At 45.5% G+C, this 24,073-nt stretch overlaps 1 protein-coding gene and 1 pseudogene across 1 annotated transcript; both read left to right on the plus strand.

Moving 5' to 3' along the window:
- Positions 1-4,626, plus strand: part of LOC141047862 (cytochrome P450 2K1-like) — a 44,864-nt pseudogene extending 40,238 nt beyond the window's left edge.
- Positions 4,627-18,498: 13,872 nt separating this feature from the next.
- Positions 18,499-21,081, plus strand: LOC141047813 (uncharacterized). The gene is made up of 2 exons (XM_073543133.1): positions 18,499-18,801; positions 19,368-21,081. The coding sequence occupies exon 2, from the start codon at positions 19,601-19,603 to the stop codon at positions 21,020-21,022; it is 1,422 nt and encodes a 473-aa protein (XP_073399234.1). The 5' UTR covers positions 18,499-18,801; positions 19,368-19,600; the 3' UTR covers positions 21,023-21,081.
- Positions 21,082-24,073: the final 2,992 nt, after the last annotated feature.

The raw sequence follows: 24,073 nt of genomic DNA on the forward strand, positions 1-24,073 counted from the left end.
AGGAACCAAAGAAGTGGGGGAAGGGAGCCGAGGCAAGGAAAGTTGTGAAGTGGGAGGTGAGGGAGGAGGGAGGGTAAGAGTCCTCCTCTTTGTTTTTTTATGACGGTGGCCCTTCGTCTTGCTGCTGTCCTCGCTTGAGCTTGAGGACTGGCTAGACCCCGGGGACCGCCTTGAGCCTCTGGACCGCCTTGAGCCTCTGGAACGCCTGGAGGCTGTGGACTGGCTGGAGCTGGGGGACCGCCTGGCGCTTGTGGACCGCCTGCCAGGATCTTGTACCTGCTGTGGCATGCTGGTGGTGGTGGATGTCCTGGCAGGGGCCGTAAATATTGAATGCGGGTCCCCCAGCTGATGCTGCTCCGAGGTGGTGGTGCTGGTGGTGGTGGCGGTCCATGCAGGCGTGGTGGCTGTGGCGGTCCATACCGGGGTGGTCCTCCCGCTGGTGGTGGTGGTGGCGGCGCTACAGGCAGGGGTGGTGATGACGGGCCATCCAGTGGTGGTGGCGGCAGCAGTGGTGGGCCAGGCAGGAGCAGCGCTTGGCATGGTGTTGGCGGGTAAGTGTCCAGCTGCACTTGGACTTGGGGCGGTATATTGGTGTCCGGCGAGGCTTGGAAGTGTGGTGGCTGTGCAGTGATATGCAGCAGAAGTAGGTAATGCTGTAAAACGAGTCAGGGGTGGCACCGGTGGAAATGCCACCGCTGACTGCTGCATAATCCTACTCTGCTGCATAGCCTGCATAAAAGCATTGTTGCAGGCCTGCATGACAGTCAACTGGAGGTCAGGGGTAAGGTGTTCCGCCATGTCCCGAGCGATTTGGGTATAAAAATGATGCGCTGGTCTGGTGAGGTCGACTTCCAGGCGCTCAAGGCGACCCTCGATAGACTTGTAGCGTTGGTCCAAAAGGAGGAAACCACTCTCAAGTCTATCGGAGAGTGCCTTGAGGCTACTCTGAAAGACCGAGCTCAATTCAACGAACTCGGGCATGAGAGGCCTGTCCAAGGTCCTCTGCCGCTGCTGGCGGGAAGTGCCCGCAAAACCAGTGGCAGAGACCTGGGACAGGGGAACACCTGAGCGACCAGCTTCCTGGTCTCCAGATGACTGTGGTGCAGACCTGCAAGGTGCTTCCTCGCTGATGGATGGCTGGGAGGGGTCCGGGGCAGCTTGATGAAGGACCGCTTCGGGCCCAGGTTGCAGGGTGCTGCTCCAGGTGCTGTGAAAAGAAAAGAAAGAAATTACTACCATAAATTAACAATCGCCAACTCCTGTGGAATAGAAAAGCACAGAATAAAACACAATACAACTAGAAAATACTTACGTTCGGGAGGCAAGGACCGGTCTTAAAAATGCCAAGGCACGATGGTATCTGTACTTCGTGCCGGTCCTTGCCGCAGCACCACTGCGAACCTTATTCTCCTGACGGATATCCCTGTTGAAGCGGTCCTTCATCGAGCGCCAACGGGTTCTGACTTTGTTCACTGTGGTGGAAAAAAAAAAAAAGAAAAAAAGTAAGACTATGCACTGGAGGCTGTGATCATCCAACTGTGTGTGATGATAGAAACTCCATGGAGTTAATAGCATCACACACAGTTGGGTGATCCCGGCCAAGATCACTGCTGCATCACACTGCATTTAAATACTTACGAAAATCCTTGCGGACCCGGGGAGAGGCGTTGTCCCAGCCATCCATCAGCGATGCGGCCACCTCGTTCCAGAGCCGCCGGATCACCACGTTGTCCGAGTGCAGTTGGTGACGGGTGTCCCACAACGGGACTCGCTCCTGGACTAGACGGATGAGCTCGTCGTTGTCCAGGGCGAGGTCCTCCTCCCGCTGTGGAGCCTAGAAAAGAAAGACAAACATTAATCTTTGAAAGATTTTAAAATAAAAAATCTCGAAAACTAGCTGAAGAGCCCGGCGCTGCCCGGGCATAGTAACTAACTGTGGTTAGTTATAGAAAATTATAATTATCCTCCATCCCATAGTCCCGTGCCCATATTCCATCATACATATCCTCCATCCCATAGTCCTGTGCCCAGATACCCATCATACATATTCGCCATCCCATATGCCTGTGCCCATATACCCATCATACATATTCGCCATCCCATAGTCCTGTGCCCATATACCCATCATACATATTCGCCATCCCATAGTCCTGTGCCCATATACCCGTCATACATATCCTCCATCCCATAGTCCCGTGCCCATATACCATCATACATATCCTCCATCCCATGCCCATATACCCATCATATATATCCTCCATCCCATAGTCCCGTGACCATATACCATCATACATATCCGCCATCCCATAGTCCCATGCCCATATACCATCATACATATCCTCCATCCCATGCCCATATACCCATCATATATATCCTCCATCCCATAGTCCCGTGACCATATACCATCATACATATCTGCCATCCCATAGTCCCGTGCCCATATACCCAAACAAACAAACATACACACACACACACACACATATACACACTTTGAGCTTTAGATATTGATAAACAAGCCATGAAAAAATTATTTGTTTTAAATGAAAATAAATGCAAAAAAGCAACAAACATCGAAAAAAACAACCATGAAAATTTAAAAAAAAAAAATTAAAAAATACCAAAAAAAAAATAAAAAAAATAAACCAGACTAGAAAATAAGTAAAAAAAAAAAAAACAGTCCGTCTGTACTTACATCACGTCTTCCCGCCCGCACTTGGCCTTGCTGCTCCTGCCGTTCCTCCGGTGGTGGTGGCGTGATGGAGGATGAGGTCTGAAAATTAAACCAAAAAAATTAATCACATGTGTTTATTTTTTCCAATCCATACGGAAGCATAGTACTCACTTCTTCTGCCTCTTGCCCTGTCCCGGGGACATATTCCTCACCAGATGAAGACATGCTGCAATAAAAAAAAAAGAGACATAAGTACATAGAAATGTATTGAAATTTCAGCCAGACATTAGGTTTTTCATACTTACATTGGTGCAGCTTGTGCTGTGTGTCCACTCGTGAGCAATCCTTAAAGTATTGTGGAATCCCAGTGCCCACACCATTTTATCACCTTGGTTTAATTTTTTTTTTTACTGTCTAGACCAAATTTCAGTCATGTTTATTTAAAAAACGCATGCGCATAAAAACACAAGCGTGCGCAAGACCATGCGCAAGTATTGCGCTCCCATAGGCTCCAATGTGGTGTTTTTGCGCATTCCGTGCGCATTCCGTGCGCATGCGTTGTTTTAACGAGACAGGGCGGAACCAAAAATGCAACATGTTGCGTCTGACGCGCCTGGCACGAAAGACAAAAAAACGCATGCGCACGAAAGTGCAAATATGCGCAAGACCATGCGCACATCACGTTAAATATAGGTGCGCAGTGCGCATGCGCACTGGTGCGCCCGATGCGCTGCGCACAAAAGCGCTAATGTGAAACCAGCCTTAGCGCTATATAAAATAAAGATTATTATAAAAAATAAAGATTATTATAATGTTCTAGCATGATGCTGACACCCAGCCTAGACAGGGACATGTGATTTTTGGCAGAGTGTGACATTTAGATTGCACCTAAAATATCTTTTTTCATAGCAGATAATAATCCAAAATTTAGTCTCTTCAAGCTTTAGAACTTTGTTATATGAAGGAGTATACCGGTAATTCTTGATGTAATCATCAGCAATCCAATAGAGAATGAATGCAGCGGCAGTGCCCATGCTTGATCTCCATTTAAAGATAACCTGTCATGTTCCCAAATGCTATTAACCTGAAGATATAGGGTTAATCTGCAGGATAATAACATTCCAAAGCTGCTCGGCCACTGCACTGAAAGCTTGGCTACAGGGAGGAAATTAACTCTATTCCTCCCGGCAGCCTTTGGCTTTCAGTCATTGTGGCGCAGCCGGTGCAGCTTCACTCACCTGTCAATACATAGTGAGCATCAGCTGTAACCATGCCCTACCACTGACTGACCATACAAATCATAAAAAGCCTATAGTATATTAAATAAATACATTGGTATTGTTCTGCAAGTACAAAATGTAACAAAATATGCTTTCTTTTTCTTTATAGAGAAGGTACAAGAGGAAATTAAAACACATATTAAACCTGGACAGTTGCCGACTGTTGAAGATCGGAAGAAAATGCCTTATACTGATGCAGTAATACATGAAATACAAAGGTTTGGAAATATTGTCCCATTGAACGTGCCACGCTCAACTCCAACTGATGTGTATTTGCGGGGTTACCTGATCCCAAAAGTGAGTTTATGTAAAAAATTGTCCTTATGCTCAAGTACTGTAAGTGTTTACCTAATAGTAAAAGGGACCGCTAAGGGGTCCACGGTCATCCAAATAATCTCAGATTTTTTAAATTCATATAATAAAAAAATATTTGCTATATTGTTCACAGGGCATAGAGGTTATTCCATTCCTGACATCAGTTCTCTATGACAAGACTCAATGGAAAACTCCCTATGATTTCAATCCTAATCACTTCTTGGATGAAAATGGGAAATTTATCCGACATGATGCATTTATGCCATTCTCAGTAGGTAAGTAATGAGGAGCATTAAGATGAAAAATCAAATCATTTTACATGTCACTTAACTTAATACAAAATATTGCCCAACAGAATGACCATATTTTAACAAAAAATAATAGATTGTGAGCCCTCGCGGGCAGAGTCCTCTTCTCATCCTGTACCAGTCGTGACTTAAGATTACTGTACTTGTAGAGTTGTGGCCAAAAGTATTGACACCTCTGCAATTCTGTCAGATAATACTCAGTTTCTTCCTGAAAATGATTGCAAACACAAATTCTTTGGTATTATTATCTTCATTTAATTTGTCTTAAATGAAAAAATACAAAAGAGAATGAAGCAAAAAGCAAAACATTGATCATTTCACACAAAACTCCAAAAATGGGCCAAAAACTCTTTTGTGTTTTTTCATTTAAGACAAATTAAATGAAGATAATAATACCAAAGAATTTGTGTTTGCAATCATTTACAGGAAGAAACTGAGTATTATCTGACAGAATTGCAGAAGTGTCAATACTTTTGGCCACAACTGTATGTATTATATATACCCCTCCTCACATGTAAAGCGCCATGGAATAAATGGCGCTATAATAATAATAAATAATAATAATATACAACTCTGGCAAAAATTAAGAGACCACTGCACAATTTTATAAAAATCAGCTTCTCTATATGTCTGACAGCCATTCCATTCCAGTGTCAGTTGAATTCCAACTAGAGTGCACCTCATTCTACTTAATGTGCTTCTGATTAGGTGATCACCTGAACGAAATCTTATTTATCAAAGGAAAGTGTGATGGTGTGATATGCTATGTGGATATCATTTTGTGTATATTTCTATTTCACTGATTTTCATAGTGTTTTTCTTGTTGCCTTGTATGTCTACAGTCTGACTGTATCTATGTCTCTTGATGACCCCTTGTAGTTCCTTAATCCCCAAGGCTCCTTTGTCATGTCTGGGAGGCCGGAAAACCGCCCCAACCTGTCTGATTACCCCTGGACATAAGGCGGGGGCTGGGGAGCACAGGGGCTGGACAAATCAGACGTGTTTGGTGTTTATCATGAGAAGACGGCACATCAGAGTGAAGGGGAAGCATATCGACCCATTTTATCCTCTGTCTGCTAGATTATTGGACTCCCATCTCCTTGGACATTCATCCTGTTACTGAACTGCATTCGTGTTCTGGACTATTGTACCCTCAGTGTGGTGGATTGTTTATGGACCTTTTAGTTTTTTCTATAATAAAGGTCTTGGGATTGTTCACACTTCCCTCGCTCTGTTTATTGTGTGGTATCAGAGAAGGACCCCGTGACAACTGGTGGCAGTGGTGGGATCAACAGAGTGTTACCCAATGGAGAACCACCCACAGAGTGAGTACAGAACTTGGACTGTATCCAGTTTACAGGAGAGAGCCAGAGACCTGGGCCTGAACGACCAGGGACTGACTATAGAAACCTTAATTGACCTAGTGGTGGGCGCTAGCCCGTCACCTCCTCCCAGATGTCTGAAGGACGAGCACTGGAGACAGGGACCCTCATACAAAAAAGCTAGTGGCTGATGTGGTACGAAGAAGAGATGGCTGTTCTGGGCTCAGGCGTCTCTCAGGAGTACAAGGAGGAGGCTGCTCACAGGGCACAGTGAAAACAAGAAGCAATGGAGCTTGAAAGAGGGAGTAACACAATGTGGAGTGTAACCCCAACGATCCTGTACGGATCACCCGGACAGAGTTTAAGCCATTTGATGAGGCTTCCGGAGATGTGGAGGGGTTCTTCAAGGACCTTGAGTAGCAGTGTGCTGTGATGGAGGTACCCCACTCTGACTGGATGTGTTTGTTAGTGGGACTCCTGAACGGTAGCATGGCGGAGGCTTACCAAACAATTGACGCACAGCGGAATCGGGATTGTAACATTGTAAAGCGGACTATCCTGGATTATCATGCTATCATCCCAGACTCATATAGGACCATGTTCCGAGACCTCCCATGCACCATGGGGGGATCGGTTAGGATGTATGCACATAAGATGTCCCAGGCATGTCGGAAATGGCTGGAAGCAGAAAACACCTTTACTGTGGAAGATGTTATACAGGTACCCTGGATGGAGCTGCCGCCCTGGCCGATGAAGCCCTTACTATCCGACCGCAATGGAGGAGGCTTCTGGACAATGAACTATGGCCTGCTCCTGCGCCCCGTCCCTCTCCGATTATATCTGCCCTTCCACCTAGTTGCAAGCCGATGACAATCACACCTCACAATCCTAGGCCCCAACAGTTCCGACCACGACCTGGGGGTATCACAGAGAGGAGATGTTATGGGTGTGGGCGACTTGGACATTTTCAGTCTGGCTGTCCCTCAAGGATTCGGAGGGAGCCCCACGCAGGCCCACCTCGTCCAGTGCATCTTGTACACTCCATCCAACCTGAGGAAGAGCTACTACCACCCCCATCAGAGTGGACCAAGGACCATGGCACCATAGATACCCCTCCTGGAGTGTACGGACTCCGGCCTTTGTCTTTTAGCTACCCAGAGCAACGCCACCTGCAGGATGTCTTAATTGATGGATACAAAGTGTCAGAATTTAGCGACACGGGGGCATTCCTGACTATCGCTGACCCCCATGTGGTTCGACCCGAGGCAATTTACCAGGGTCCGGGAATTCCCATTGTCCTGGCGGGGGGTGCCCGCAAATATATACAGTGAGCTTCTGTGCGTTTGGATTATGGTTGTGGAGAAAAACTGTGCTGGATTGGAGTTTTGGGAGGATTTCCTGCAGATATCCTCCTTGGGAACGACATTGGGGAGTTACAGTGCCAATTTGTGGGAGCAGTCACCCGACTACAGGCCCTTCAAGCACTATGTCATCCGGACCTCACCAGGGAGCAACCACCACAAACCGCATCAGAGTCGGTAAGCAATACATTCGCTGCTACTACATTGGGAGAGTCTTGGGACAGAGAGGAGTTTAGGAGAGAAATGGAGGGTGACACTACCTTAGCAGCCCTCAGGTGAAAGGCAGAAACTGGGCACATGGGAGGTAATGGGGATGGCTTCACTCGAGAAAACGGACTGTATTATCGTGTAACAAAGGTCAGTGACAAGGGCAACTGTTATGAATGGGTAACCGAGGAGAAAAAAAACAAAACAAGCTAAGTCACAGGAAACCAGAGAGGTTGGTAACTATGCAGATTGCAGATCCCTGATCCTAACCACACAACTAGCAGCAGCCGTGGAGCGTACCTATGATGGTCCTAGACGCTTCATCACAGCCGGAGGACTAAATAAGCCTGAAGCAAGAAAAGGGGAAAACTAACTGCCCCAGAGCAGACCCCAAAGGAAAGACAGCCCCCACACATGTATTGACGGTGAAACAAGATGAAAGCACAAATGCAGGCAGGAAAATAGGCTGAGCAAACGATGGGGCCCAAACTAACTAGAAAGGATAGGAAAGGAAAGACACTGTCTGCAATCTGCAAAAAACCCTACAAAAATAAAGTCCAACACTTCTGATAGCAAAATTAACCCTGAAGTCACTAGACTACTCCCACTATATCAGCACTCTGAAATATTCTGAGACAGAGCAAAAAGAGGCCAATCTAATAAGGGACAAAAAGCAAATTGGCAAATACAGATAAATAAGAGTGGAAATTTAGCGCAGCCCCGGCCGGGGCTGGCTGACCACACAAAAAACTGAATAGACCAACAAAATCAAGTGAGAACATTAGCAGAAAAACTTAGCTTTAGATGACTGGAACAGAGCTGAAAACCAAGACCTGACAAGCCAGAAGGAATCACCAGCATCAGACTAGGGCGTCGGCTGTCTTAAATCCAGTCTGAGATTCCTGTGATCCAATCGTCATCCTCATTATCAGGTGGCAGATCACTACTGATTAAATCAGCCTCACTACCTCCAGTTACCACCAGAGGGAGCCTGGAAGGAGAACTCACAACTGGTGGACCGGAAAATGAACTCACAACAGTACACCCCCCTTGAGCAGGGGTCACCGAACCCTCATCCATGCCATCAGGCCGATCAGGATGGGCCCGGTGAAAAGCACAAACCAATCTATTGGCATGAATATCAGAGGCAAAGACCCAAGAATTATCCTCCTGGCCATAACACTTCCATTTGACCAAATACTGGAGTCTCCATCTAACCGAACGAGAATCCAAAATTTTCTCTACCTCATATTCCATATTGCCTTCAACCAACACAGGGTCAGGAGGTGCTACCATAGGAACCACTGGCTCAACAAACCTCTTCAACAGAGACTTGTGAAATACGTTATGGATCTTGAACGTAACTGGAAGAGCCAATCGAAAAGAAACAGGATTAAGAATCTCCAAAATCTTATAAGGTCCAATAAATCTTGGCTTAAATTTTGGAGATGCAATCTTCATAGGAATATTCTTAGATGACAACCAAACCATATCACCCACTTTAAACCGGGGACCAATGGTCCTAAAATCGCTGGGAATTTTCCTGAGAGAGTGACAACTTATCGACCACTTGGTCCCATATCTGCTGCATTCTCTCAACCACAGTGTCCATACCTGGGCAAGACTAAGATTCCACTTGCCCTGAAGAGAATCGAGGATGAAACCAAAAATTACAAAAAAAGGGTGACATCAAAGTGGCAGAACTAGCTCTATTTTTCAGTGCGAATTCAGCCAAGGGCAAAAATGAGACCCAATCATCCTGATCAGCAGATATAAAACATCTTAAATAAGACTCCAAGGTCTGGTTTGTTCTCTCAGTCTGTCCATTGGTCTGGGGATGAAACGCGGAGGAGAAGGATAACTGAATTCCCAGATTGGAACAAAAGGCTTTCCAGAATCTGGAAACAAACTGGACTCCTCTGTCGGAAACAATATTCTCAGGAATCCCATGTAACCGAACCACATGTTGTTAAAACAAGGGCACCAACTCAGCGGAAGATGGCAATTTTGGGAGTGGTACAAGATGGACCATCTTCGAAAATCTATCACAAATCACCCAGATAACAGTCATTCTCTGAGAGACAGGAAGATCAGAAATAAAATCCATTGAGATATGGGTCCATGGTCTTGGTTGGGCACCGGCAGGGGCATCAGCAACCCACTAGAACGAGAACGAGAACAGGGTTTAGACCGAGAACAAGTCCCACAGGACTGTACAAAATTCCTAATGTCACGAGTTAAGGCAGGCCACCAAAAAGACAGACTCACCAAATGTCTGGTACCAAAAATACCTGGATGACCAGCCAATGTGGAGCAATGAATTTCAGACATCACTCTCTTTCTCCACTGGTCAGGAACATACAATTTTCCCATAGGGCAACGCTCAGGTTTATCCTCCTGAAATTCCTCCAGGGCGCATCTCAAATCAGGCGAAATGGCAGAAAGAACTACCTCCTCACCTAGGATGGTAGTAGACTCGGTCACATTAAGAGAATCGGCAAAGAATCTCCTAGAAAGGGCATCTGCCTTAACATTCTTAGTGCCCGGAAGAAAAGAGACCACAAAATTAAAACGCTTGAAAAACAAGGCCCATCTAGCCTGCCTAGGATTCAAGCATTTGGCCGACTCCAGATAAATCAAATTTTTGTGATCGGTGAGGACCACAACTTGATGTCTAGTTCCCTCCAACCAATGTCTCCATTCCTCAAATGCCCATTTCATGGCCAACAATTCCCGATTCCCCACATCATAGTTGCGTTCAGATGGGGGGAACTTTCGAGAAAAGAAGGCACAGGGATTCATCTTAGAAGTCACAGGGTCTTTTTGGGACAAAACAGCTCCTGCACCAAACTCAGAAGCATCTACCTCCACCTGAAATGGAAGTGAGACATCAGGTTGCCGTAAAACTGGAGCTGAAGTAAATCTCCGCTTAAGCTCCTGAAAAGCTGAGACAGCCTCAGGAGACCAATTCAGCACATCAGCGCCCTTCTTGGTCAGATCAGTCAGTGGTTTGACAATACCAGAAAAATTACCAATAAATTTACGATAGAAATTGACAAAACCAAAAGGGCCTTCAAAGAAGTAGGCTGAACCCAATGAAAAATGGCCTGTACCTTGGCCGGGTCCATTTCAATAGTCGATGGAGACAAGATAAATCCCAAAAATGAAATCTTCTGTACACCAAAGAGGTATTTCGATCCCTTAACAAACAGGGAATTCTCCCTCAAAATCCGGAACACTATCCGGACGTGTTCCACATGAGAATCCCAATCACTAGAAAAGATCAAAATATCATCCAGATACTGTAGATGATCAAAAACTTATCCACAAAGTCACGGAAAATATCATTCATAAAGGACTGGAAGACAGAAGGTGCATTAGTGAGCCCAAAAGGCATCACCAGGTACTCAAAATGTCCCTCTGGAGTATTAAACGCCGTCTTCCATTCATCCCCGTGCTTGATGCGAATAAGATTATGCGCCCCCCTGAGGTCAAGCTTAGTAAACCAGCAGGCACTCTTAACTCTGGAGAATAAATCAGACATCAGAGGTAACGGGTTCTGATATTTAACAGTCATCTTGTTAAGGGAATGATAATCAATACACGGTATTAATGAACCATCTTTCTTGGCCACAAAAAAACCCCCAGCACCTAAAGGTGACGAGGATGGTCTAATATGACCCTTCTCCAACGACTCCTTAATATAGGACCGCATAGCATCATGCTTGGGTACTGATAAGTTGAAAAGCCAACCCTTGGGAAATTTACACCCAGGCATCAACTCAATTGCACAGTCATAACTTCTATGAGGAGGCAAAGACGCAGACTTACTCTCACTAAATACATCAGAAAAATCGGCTAGATAATCAGGAATATCATGAGACTGAGGAGAGGTGGAGAAAACATAAGCATCCCTAAGAACACACTGACAACCCCAACTCACCACAGACCCAGACTTCCAATCCAAAACTGGATTATGAGTTTGCAACCAGGGAAAACCCAGAACAATAGTATCATGCAAATTATGCAGCACCAAAAATTTACAATTTTCTTGGTGGTCTGGGGCAACTCGCATTATCACCTGGGTCCAAAACAGAGGTTTATTCTCCGCCAAAGACGTAGCATCAATACCCCTCAAAGGAATAGGCGTCTGCAGAGGCGTCATGGAAAAACCACAACGTTTAGCAAAGACCAAATCCATCAGATTCAACGCTGCTCCTGAATCCACGAAAGCCTTAGTAGAAAACGTGGATAAGAAGCAGATCAAAGTAATTGCCAAAGGGAACTTAGGTTGTACACTGCCCACAGCAAATGTGTGTGCAAAACGTTTCTCTCGTTTAGGGCAGACAGAAATAGTATGATAGGCGTCTCCACAGAAAAAACACAGCTTATTACGCTTTCTAAACTCCTGACGTTGCACCCTAGACAAAAACCCATCTCATTGCATAGGTTCAGACGTTTGTTCAAAAGTTGGCAGCGCCTCCCGTGTAGTCTTACGTTCACGTAAATGCCGATCAACTTGAATGGCTAATGACATAGAATCATCCAGACCAGAGGGAACAGGAAATCCCACCATAACATCTTTTACGGTCTCTGATAAACCCTTCCGAAAGAGAGCTGCCAATGCACTATCATTCCATGTAGTAAGGACCGCCCACTTTCAGAATTTTTGACAGTATAACTCTGCAGAGTCCTGACCCTGGTTTAATGCCAACAGGGTTCTCTCAGCTTGTACAACAGCATTAGCTTCATCATACAACAACCCCAAGGCCTGAAAAAATGCATCCACATTAGTCAGAACAGGATTTTCAGGTGTGAGAGAAAAAGCCCAATCCTGGGGATTGCCGCGCAGCAAGGAGATGACAATTTTAACCTGCTGCACAGAGCTCCCCGATGAGTTAGGCTTCAAGGCAAGAAATAATTTACAATTATTCTTAAAATTCAGAAATTTAGACCGATCCCCAGATAACACATCAGGAGTAGGGATCTTAGGTTCAGCAGCATGTGACTGAATGAAATAGGTGGAAATTCCCTGTACTTCAGCAGCAAGTTGCTCCACATGATCAGACAATTGTTTAATCTCCATTAGGAAAAAAAAAAATCCTCCTACGGCCCCAGAAAAAAAAGAGGAAAAAATAAATTAAAAAAAAAAATTCTGACACTTTTTTTTCTTTCTTTAACAACTTTTTCCTGCTTTTGAGTACCCTAGAATCTGCGGTATGGCTAGTGATTTTGTTATGAATGGGTCACCGAGGAGAAAGAAAACAAAACAAGCTAAGTCACAGAAAACTAGAGAGGTTGGTAACTATGCAGATTGCAGATCCCTGATCCTAACCACACAACTAGCAGCAGCCATGGAGCGTACCTACGATGGTCCTAGACACTTTGTCACAGCCGGAGGACTAAATAAGCCTGAAGCAAAAAAAAAGGGGAAAACTAACTGCCCCAGAGCAGACCCCAAAGGAAAGACAGCCCCCACACATTTATTGACGGTGAAACAAGATGAAAGCACAAACACAGGCAGGAAAATAGGCTGAGCAAACGATGGGGCCCAAACTAACTAGAAAGGATAGGAAAGGAAAGACACTGTCTGCAATCTGCAAAAAACCCTACAAAAATAAAGTCCAACACTTCTGATAGCAAAATTAACCCTGAAGTCACTAGACTTCTCCCACTTTATCAGCACTCTGAAATAGTCTGAGACAGAGCAAAAAGAGGCCAATCTAATAAGGGACAAAAAGCAAATTGGCAAATACAGTTAAATAAGAGTGGAAATTTAGCGCAGCCCCAGCCGGGGCTGGCTGACCACACAAAAAAATGAATAGACCAACAAAATCAAGTGAGAACATTAGCAGAAAAAGCTTTAGATGACTGGAACAGAGCTGAAAACCAAGACCTGACAAGCCAGAAGGAATCACCAGCATCAGACTAGGGCGTCAGCTGTCTTAAATCCAGTCTGAGATTCCTGAGGTCCAATCGTCATCCTCATTATCAGGTGGCAGATCACTACTGATTAAATCAGCCTCACTACCTCCAGTTACCATAAGAGGGAGCCTGGAAGGAGAACTCACAACTGGTGGACCGGAAAATGAACTCACAACAGGCAACCCTGATGCAACGAACAGGCAACTCATTGTCCCTCAGAAGTACAGGGCACAGCTACTCCAACTGGTCCATGACATCCCCTTGGCTGGGCATCAAGGGAGGAAAAGGACTGAAAAGAGACTCACCCAAAGTTTTTACTGGCCTGGCATCTCGCAGTCGGTAGCCCATTATTGCTGCACCTGCGATGTGTGCCAGCGAATGCGGCATCCAGGAGCTCAACATAAGGTACCCCTGCAATACCAGCCCATAATTGAAGAACCATTTCAACGTGTAGCTGTCGACATCATAGGTCTTCTGGCCCACCCCAGTCGGTTGGGGAAAAAATATATCCTGACTGTGATGGACTATGCCACTAGGTATCCTGAAGCTGTGGCCCTGTCCAGTATTACAGCAGTAAAGGTAGCTGAGGCCCTTGTTACCATCTTTACCGGGTAGGGTTTCCTAGTGAAATATTATCGGATCAAGGCACTCAGTTCATTTCAGATCTGGTCCAGTCCCTATGGCATACCTGTGGTGTTCTAGCCATTCGCACCACCCCATACCACCCGCACTCCAACGGACTATGTGAACACTTTAATTGAACCCTAAAAAATATGCTGAGGGCTTTTGTTGATGTTGAAAAAGACTGGGAAAAGTACCTGCCACATCTCCTCTTTGCCTATCGGGAGGTTCCCCAAGAGTCCTCAGGGTTCTCTCCCTTCGAACTACTGTTTAGCAGGAAGGTCCGTGGGGCTCTCACTCTTCTGAAAGAACATTTAGAGGGAGGCTTCTCAGATACCGGAATGCCCATCGTTCCCTATGTTCTAGAGTTCGGAGACTGTCTCTCCCAGCTAGCTACCTTGGCTAAAGAACATCAGCGAATGGCCCAGTCCGGACAAAAAACCTGGTATGACCGTAATGCCAGGACCCGGGAATTTATGGAAGGACAACAAGTGCTCATGATTACTGCTTCCCCTGCCAAGTTTCAAGCATTGTGGGAAGGCCCTTATCAGGTTGTCAAGAAAATTAATGACACTAACTATGTTATTGCCCTGGACTCTAGTGGTCAATGATAGAAAACCGTCCACGCTAACATGCTGAAAGTCCACCACGACCGATCTCTGCCTGTTCTAGCTGTCTGCCACCCCCCTAGTGATACCGCCGATGACGAGTATCTCCCCGATCTCCTCCAGGTTGCCCAAGCGGGAGAATCACTGGAACAAGTGTCCCTGGGCTCCCATTTATCGGATATACAAAAGGACGATATTTTCGCCGTACTAAGGCCAAGGGCTGCTGCTTTCTCCTCAAAGCTGGGGAAGACTACTCTCACCAGCCACCATGTGGAAACTCCCAGACAATGCCCCATTCAGCAGGCTGCCTACCTGGTTCCAGAGGCTGTTCAAGGAATGATGAAGAATGAACTGGAGGAGATGAAATGACTGGGAGTTATTCAGCCATTTCACAGTTCTTGTGCCTCTCCTGTCGTCATGGTCCCCAAGAAGGATGGTACAACAAGATTCTGTGTTGATTACAGATGATTAAATGATGCCATCAAGAGTGATGCTTACCCCATGCCCAGCATTGATGATCTATTGGATCGTCTGGCCAGTGCCCAATTTGTGAACACATTAGACTTGAGCAAGGGGTAGTGGCAGATACCACTAACAGAGGACGCTTGGCAGCGCTCAGCCTTCATTACTCCATTTGGGCTTTTTGAGTTCCTGGGAATGCCCTTTGGGATGAAAACTGCCCCCGTTACTTTGCAGAGACTGGTAGATCGACTGTTACAACAATGTCAGGACTTTGCCTGTGCTTACTTGGATGACATTGCCATTTTTAGCACCTCCTGGGAGGAACATCTTAACATCTTAAACACTTGGGCATAGTGCTAGACTATATCCTTGCTGCAGGATTGACCATTTGCCCTGATAAATGCCAAATAGGGATGGCTGAGGTGCAGTACCTCGGGCATAGAGTAGGGGGTGGGAATCTAAGGCCTGAGCCTGCCAAGGTGGAAGCCATTAGCAACTGGTGTAGACACCAGACTAAAAAGCAGGTACTTGTATTTTTAGGAACTGCTGGTTACTATCGCAAATTGTTTCTAACTCCAGCACCTTGGCCAAGCCCCTAACCGACCTGACCTGCAAGAACATGTCTCGGAATGTGATGTGGACCACTGCATGCGATGATGCCTTTTCAGTGTTAAAGACCGCCCTCATCACTGCTCCTGTCTTGGCTTCCCCTGATTATAAGCACAAGTTCCTCGTGCAGACAGATGCATCCACCTTTGGGATTAGGGCAGTACTTAGCCAAGTGAAAGCTGCCGGAGAAGAACATCCTGTTGCTTTTGCCAGTCGGAAACTACTGGATCGGGAAGTTGCCCATGCCACTATTGAAAAGGAGTGCCTTGACATCGTATGGGCGCTAAAAAAAATTGAAGCCATACTTGTGTGGCAGAGACTTTACAATTGTTACAGACCACAACCCCCTCACATGGCTGAACCACGTATCGAGGGACAATGGAAGATTGCTGCGGTGGAGCTTATCCTTACAACCCTACAGCTTCTCCATCCAATACAAGCGGGGAAGCCAACACCAGAACGCCGATGGACTGTCTCGACAAGAAGAACCATAGGCTCCCCAGGCCGACCTACCCCTGCCACTGTACAAGGAACTATAAATGATTGAGCAATGTGGACTAAAGTGAGCAGGCCAGAGGTCTGTGTAGACCTTATAGCATGCTCCCTTATTATGAGGGGGAGAGGTTGTGTTGGTGTGATATGCTATGTGGATATCATTTTGTGTATATTTCTATTTCACTGATTTTCATAGTGTTTTTCTTGTTGCCTTGTATGTCTACAGCCTGACTGACTGTATCGATGTCTCTTGATGATCCCTTGTAGTTCCTTAATCCCCAAGGCTCCTTTGTCATGTCTGGGAGGCCGGAAAACTGCCCCAACCTGTCTAATTACCCCTGGGCATAAGGAGGGGGCTGGGGAGGACAGGGGCTGGACAAGTCAGACCGTGTGTAGTAATGATCGTGTGAAGACGGCACATCAGAGAGAAGGGGAAGCATATGGACCCATTTTATCCTCTGTCCGCTAGATTATTGAACTCTCATCTCCTTGGACACTCATCCTGTTACTGAACTGCATTTGTGTTCTGGACTATTGTATCTTCAGTTAGTGGATTGTTTATGGACCTTTCAGTGTTGCTTATAATAAAGGTCTTGGGATTGTTCACTCTTCCCTCGCTCTGTGATTGCGGGGTATCGGAGAAGGACCCCGTGACAGAAAGTATAAAAAACCCTGCTGTGGTGTTCACAATCCTCTTGCAATAGGACAAGCTGGCAACTGGCAAAATAAGTGCTAGTAATATCCCAAAAGTAATAGGAATGAAAAAATAACTTTCAACCATGCCAAAGGAGTTGAAAAGAAAAGTCTTGAGTGTGGAAAAGAAGGGTTCAATTCTGGTTTTACTAGCAGAGGGATACAGTGAGCGTCATGTTGCCTCCATTCTTAAAATTTCTAAGACAGCAGTCCATTCCAACAAGGTCAAGCAGCAGACATTGGGGACAACAAAGCTACAGACCAGCAGAGGGCAAAAACGACTCTCTACTGACCGGGATGACTGTCATTTTATTCCAATGTCACTCTGCAACCACATGATGACATCAAATAACCTACAAAAGGACTGGCAAATGGCAGCTGGGGTGAAGTGCATGGCAAAAACAGTTCGCAACAGGCTCCTAGAGGCAGGGCTCAAGTCATGTAAAGCTAGAAAAAAAGCCTTTCATCAATGGGAAGCAAAAGAGAGCCAGGCTGAAGTCTGCCAAAGACCATTAGGATTGGACCATAGAGGACTGGAGTAAGGTAATCTTCTCCGATAAGTCTAATTTTCAGCTTTGACCAACACCTGGTTGTCTAATGGTTAGACGGACACCTGGAGAGGCGTAAAAGCCACAGTGTCTTGCATGCACTGTGAAATTTGGTGGAGGATCAGTGATGATCTGGGGATGCTTCAGCAAGGCTGGAATTGGGCAGGTTAATCTTTGTTAAGGACGTATGAGTCAAGCCACATACAAGGTTATCCTGGAAAAACAGTGGATTCCTTCTGCTCAGGCAATGTTTCCCAACTCTGAGGCTGGTTTCACACTTGCGTTTTTTTTTGCGGGATTTTAGCGCTAAAAAACGCATGCGATTTTTTTTCCTATACTTTGCATGGGATGAGCTTATGTGCGCATACACATGCGTTTGTATGCGTTTTTCCGCGCATGCGTTTTTTTGCGGTATGCGCTCGGGCGCACAAAATGCATCCTGTTGCATTTTTTGAGCGTCCGACTTGCCTCAAAAAAACGCATGCGCACGCAATGCGTTTTTTTACAGCAAGACACCCATTATAAGTCTATGGGTGCGCATATGTGCGCATTGGCATGCTTATGTATGCGTTTTTTTAGCGCTGCGTTTTTTTGGCCACTTTTGGTGGTGTCCACTTGTTGTACTAGTTATAAACTTCTAAAGTAAAAAAAAAAGTCTATATAAAGGAGGTACCTGCCAAAACTCTGCCACTACTACACTGACAGATTGGAGAGCAGACAGTCACCAAGGAACCCATCTTCCCGTCAAGAATGTGAGTATATTACATTATATGCCTGTCCTTTTAAATTATGTATGTACTAATGATTTTTATTATTTTTACATGCAGTATGTCTTCAGAATCCGAATATTCCCCATCGCGGCAGGAATTGGCGCAAGCAGACCGTGAGGTGATTATTTTCGTGCATCTGGTAAGTATATCTGCTGCTACTCCAAATCTCTTACGTTTTTTTCAACTTTTTTAAGACATCATCATCATCATCTTCTGTGGACGGGACTACTGAGGGCGAAGAGCAGGAGCAGCGAAGCCAAGTCCCGGTGGTGATACGGAATGTATGTATCAAATGATTTGTAATGTTCTTTATTTTTTATCTTCTATTTTTACTCTTTTTTATGTTTCTTTTTTTTGTAACTTTTTATTCAATTTAAATTTGAATTTTCTAATGAATGTGTTTTGTCTAGGTTCCACAACGGGATGAAGACGTCTACCTGGATAATGAGCAGCTCATCAGCCTGGTCCAGGAGTGTGCGCCGTTGTGGGACAGCCGTGACCGGCTGTACAAGGACAATGTGGTGACCCGGCGGCTATGGAATGGGGTGGCCGCAGCGTTGATGGATGGCTGGGACAGCGCCACAGCATCCTCCAAAAAGGCGTTTAGTGAGTATTTCCCTGCTCTGTATTGTGCCGCAGTGACTGTTGTCCTTGACGGCACTGTTGGGTTTCGTGCTAGGTATATTCTAGCAGGAAACCCAACAGTGTCATCGGGCTCTACAGTGACTGCTTTGAGTATTGTATTGCTATATTGTGCCGCAGTGACTGTTGTCCTTGACGGCACTGTTGGGTTTCGTGCTAGGTATATTCTAGCAGGAGACCCAACAGTGTCATCAGGCTCTACAGTGACTGCATTGAGTATTGTATTGCTATATTGTGCGGCAGTGACTGTTGTCCTTGACGGCACTGTTGGGTTTCGTGCTAGGTATATTCTAGCAGGAAACCCAACAGTGTCATCGGGCTCTACAGTGACTGCTGTGAGTATTGTATTGCTATATTGTGCTGCAGTGACTGTTGTCCTTGACGGCACTGTTGGGTTTCGTGCTAGGTATATTCTAGCAGGAAACCCAACAGTGTCATCGGGCTCTACAGTGACTGCTTTGAGTATTGTATTGCTATATTGTGCCGCAGTGACTGTTGTCCTTGACGGCACTGTTTTTTTTTCCCAACAGTGGACAAAGTCCGAACACGTTGGCGTTCGATCAAGGACCGCTTCAACAGTGATGTTCGTGCTGAGGGCCAGGTTCGCAGTGGATCTGCGTCAAGGACCAGAACTAGATACCGTCACTATCACGCGTTGCAGTTCCTAAGACCGGTCCTTGCCACGAGATCGTAAGTATTATAAATTTTGGGTTTTTATTTTTATCTGTGTTTTTAATCCACAGCTGATGCTTCTTGTAAAGGCATGGTAGTAATGATTTTCCTTTCTTCCACAGCACCTGGAGCAGCACCCTGCAACCTGGCCCTGGAGCGGTCCTTCCTCGGACGTCCTCTGACCCGTCCCAGCCATCCGACAGCCAGGAAGCACCTTGCAGGTCAGCCACACACAGCTGGTGACCAGGAAGCTGGGCCATCAGGTGTTCCCCTGTCCCAGGTCTCTGCCACTGGTTATGCGGGCACTACCCGCCAGCGGCAGAGGGCCTTGGACAGGAATGTCTTGCCCGAGTTTATGCATTTGAGCGAGGCCTTTAATTCCAGCCTAAAGTCGCTGTCCGACAGAGTTGAAAGCGGTTTTGCACTCATGGAACGTGGTTTTAACCACTTTGAACACCGCTTCAATTCTGTAGAACAGCTCCTTGACCGTCTGGAGGCTGACCTCAACAGACCAGCACACCATTTTTTTAGTAAGATTGAAAAGGGCATGGCGGAACACCTTAGTCCTGAGCAACAGCTGAATGTGCTGCAGGCCTGCAACAATGCTTTCTTGCAGGCTATGCAGCATAATCGGTACGGTCAGCAGTCAGTGGTGTCATTTCCACCTGTGCCACCATTGACTCGCTTCACCTCACTACCGACTTGTGCTGCATACCACTGCACGGACACCTCTATTCAAAGCCAGGACACCCACCGTTACACCACCACAAGTCTGAGTGCAGCTGGTCACTTCACCGACACCACCATGGCAAGCGCTGCTCCTGTCTGGAGCACCACCGCCACTCCCATGCATGCGTGGAGCTCAGCCACCACTAGGCAAACATGGAACAGCCCTGCCGCTACAACAACATGTAGTAGCCCTGCCACCACCACTCCGCAAACCTGGACCATCACTGCCGCCACCAGTCCTCCTGCAAGGACGAGCACTGCCAACCAAGAGCAGCAGCAGCAGCCACCTCAGCAGCAGCAGCAGCCACCTCAGCAGCAGCCACCTCAGCAGCAGCAGCCACCTCAGCAGCAGCAGCAGCCACCTCAGCAGCAGCAGCCGCCACCTCAGCAGCAGCAGCCGCCACCTCAGCAGCCGCCACCTCAGCAGCAGCAGCCGCCACCTCAGCAGCAGCAGCCACCTCAGCAGCAGCAGCAGCCACCCCAGCAGACGGGGGACCTACACTCAATATTTGCCCCAAGTTCAAGGCGAAATCAATCGAGGCGGGCATTGGGCCAAAGTCGGTCCAGGCACACAAGCCTACGGCGACATGCCATTACAACAAATGTACCTGAACAGATTTCCTCTCCTCCAAGTGTTCCTAGTTTAATTCCCTTAACTGGACTACCTTCCCCCACAAGTTTTGTTGCCCCTTCCCCTCAAACACCGTCTTCAACTGCAAGTGTTGCATATTCCCTGCACACCCCCAAATTGAAACCATCTGCCCCCAAACGCCGGAAAAAATAATTTTTTTGTTTATTTTTGTGATTAAAAATAAATTTACATTTGTGGTTCACCATTACAAAGTTTCATTAATGTTGTTTGCGCCGCTCACACACACTGATGGGTACATGTTAAAAACCAACCCAAGGCCTAGTATAGTCATATGTGAAATAACACGGACTAGTATAGTCATACCAAGGCCTAGTGTAATAACTCTAGTTTTACCAACTAGAATCTGGTTTCATGAAAAACAAACTGTTGAAACTTGTCTATTTCTACACTACCACAATTTTAAATAAAAGTTGGAATTGAGCTGATTACATTCATCCACTCAATGCTGACTTGTATTCCCCATTGACTTTCATTGGGGTTGGGTTTTGAAAAAATCACATACTTTTTTTTCAACTAGTTGGACAATTTTCTCTTGAAAAAAATTGGTTTCCTGATTCATGGCCTGCAGCTTTGCTCGTTCCAATATATTTCACGCAGACTAGCAATGCTGCATTTTAACTCATATGTGTATTTACCTGCCCAGGTGTGTGAACATCAAAAACTTCAGTTATACATGGGAAGTTTTTTTATTTAATTGGAGTTTAAAAAATATAGTGCACTCAGTACTGGTATCAAATAAGGTTTTTTATTACCATAAACAAACAAAAACATTCTTACACCATTTCATCTTGCCAGTGCACCCGTCCTACATCAGAAATAAAGTAGGCCGCAAATTGGTCCCTCATTTGGCCAACTTCAACGGATGACCTGAGAGGGTGCTGAGTGAATTCAGGCAATGGGTTAGGAGCATCATCGTCCAGTTCAAAGGTCGGGTGCTCTTTAGCCATCACAAAGTTATGTAGAACCACACAGGCCTTCACCACCTCATCGACTGTTTCAAGTTTAAGATTAATGGCCGTGCCCAGAATTCACCATCTGGAGACAAGAATCCCAAAAGCACACTCGACAGTTCTTCTGGCCCTGGTCAGCCTGTAATTAAATATTTTTTTGGTGTGGTCCAAGTCCCGGCTGGAGTAGGGTTTCAGTAAGTTTCCGCACATTTGAAAAGCCTCATCGCCAACCATTACAAAGGGCAGTGGCGGAGCTTCGGTGTGAGGAAGAGGCCGTGGCATAGGGAAATTAAATTGGTTGCCATACAACCTCCGGCCCATGTCTGAGTTTTTAAAAGCCTGTGAGTCATTACCACGGCCAAAGGCTTCAATGTCCACTGCTACAAACATACATCCGGCATCTGCAATGGCCATGAGTACTATTGAAAAATACTTTTTGTAATTGTAGTACTCAGATCCCGTTCTTTTGGGTTTGATGATCCGTATGTGTTTACCATCAACAGCTCCCAAACAGTTGGGGAAATTGCATACTGTCCAGAATTTGTCAGCAATTTCCATCCACTTTTCAGCGGTGGGCAGGGGCATAAATTCTGGACAAAGAACATTCCAGAGAGCCCGGCAGGTCTCCGCAACAATTCCAGACAAGGTAGAGATTCCAATACGGAACTGGAAGTGTAGTGAAGATAGGGTTTCTCCAGTTGCCAGGAATCTGTGAACAGAGAAAGAAGTTAAATTAATATTTATGTATATTATTTTAAAACACTATAAAATAAAATATTAGTACATTCACGAAAACTAATTACCCAAGGTTTTGAATATTAAATTTTTAAAAAAAAGCAATCAGACCGCACCCCTTGGTTTTTAAATATTACGTACCGTAATGTCACCAGTAGCCGTTCCTCAGGAGGAATCGCACGACGGAGCTGTGTGTCCTGTCTCCGGATGGATTGTTGGACACGAGCAAGCAAATCCCTGAAACTTTCTTGGGACATCCGGATATAATCTGTAAATTTCTCCGGGTTTGCCTGGAGCTCGCTGTAGAGGGTGTGGTATGCCCCACGGCTCTCCCGGAGTTCAACAATCGGATGTATCCACATACGCCGCCGCTGCCGTCTTCGCTGCCTCTCTCTCTTCCTTTGTTCATGGCAAGCAACTGCATACGCCTGAGCCATCGCGATGTCCAAATCCAAGTTGAAGTGAAAACTCTTCCAGCGCATATCCATGGTCACGAGAAGAATCAAGCAAATGTGAAGAATACTGTAGACAGGGTCTATATATTAACATACCACACCCACAATGAAGTCCCATTGGTCTTGTGTGTTGTTGAATGGTTTGTTTTTCTTTTTTGGGGGGTTTTTCCAAAATCTGTAAAAAAACGCAAACGCACAAAAAACGCATACAAACGCACAAAAACGCTGCGTTTTTTTCCTGCATGCGCATAAAAATGCTTGAAAAAAATGCAGAGTTTGTATGCATTTGTATGCGTTTTTTCTATGCGTTTTTTTGCTTTTTTGCTTTTTTCCAGCAGGACAATGTGCCATGCCACAGAGCTAGGTCAATCAATGTGTGGATGAAGGACCACCACCTCAAATCCCTGTCATGGCCAGCCCACTCTCCAGACCTGAACCCCACTGAAAACCTCTCGAATGTAATCAAGAGGAAGATGGTTAGTCACAAGCTATCAAACAAAGAAGAACTGCTTACATTTTTGTACCAGGAGTGGCATAAGGTCACCCAAAAGCAGTGAGAAAGACTGGTGGAAAGCATGCAAAGACGCATGAAAGCTGTGATTAAAAATCATGGTTATTCCACAAAAATATTGATTTCAGAACTCTTCCTGAGATAAAACATTAGTATTGTTGTTTCTAAATCATTATGAACTTGCTTCCCTTGCATTATTTGGGGTCTGCAAGCACTGCTTTTTTTGTTCTTTTGACCATTTCTCATTTTCTGAAAATAAATACACAATTTAGTACTTGGAATTTCGAAGACATGTTGTCAGTAGTTTATAGAATAAAAGAGCAATTTACATTTTACTCAAAAATATAACTATAAAGAGAAAAATCAGACAAACAGAAAATTTTGCAGTGGTGTCTTAATTTTTGCCAGAGCTGTATGTTTTCTAAATCTCATATTTTTCTTCCAAAAAATTCAAAAATGTTCTATGGTCTTATTAAAATGCTCAGCATATGCATGAGCACGTTATAATTTTTTGTAATATAGCCTGGAGTAA

The sequence above is a fragment of the Dendrobates tinctorius genome, unplaced genomic scaffold (genome assembly GCF_039654945.1).
Source record: "Dendrobates tinctorius isolate UK_male_01 unplaced genomic scaffold, ASM3965494v1 ptg000129l, whole genome shotgun sequence".
Classification (NCBI taxonomy): Eukaryota; Metazoa; Chordata; class Amphibia; order Anura; family Dendrobatidae; genus Dendrobates; species Dendrobates tinctorius.

Coding starts and splice junctions, on each gene's coding strand:
- LOC141047813 (XM_073543133.1), top strand. CDS start 19,601: ATGGTAGTAATGATTTTCCTTTCTTCCACAGCACCTGGAGCAGCACCC.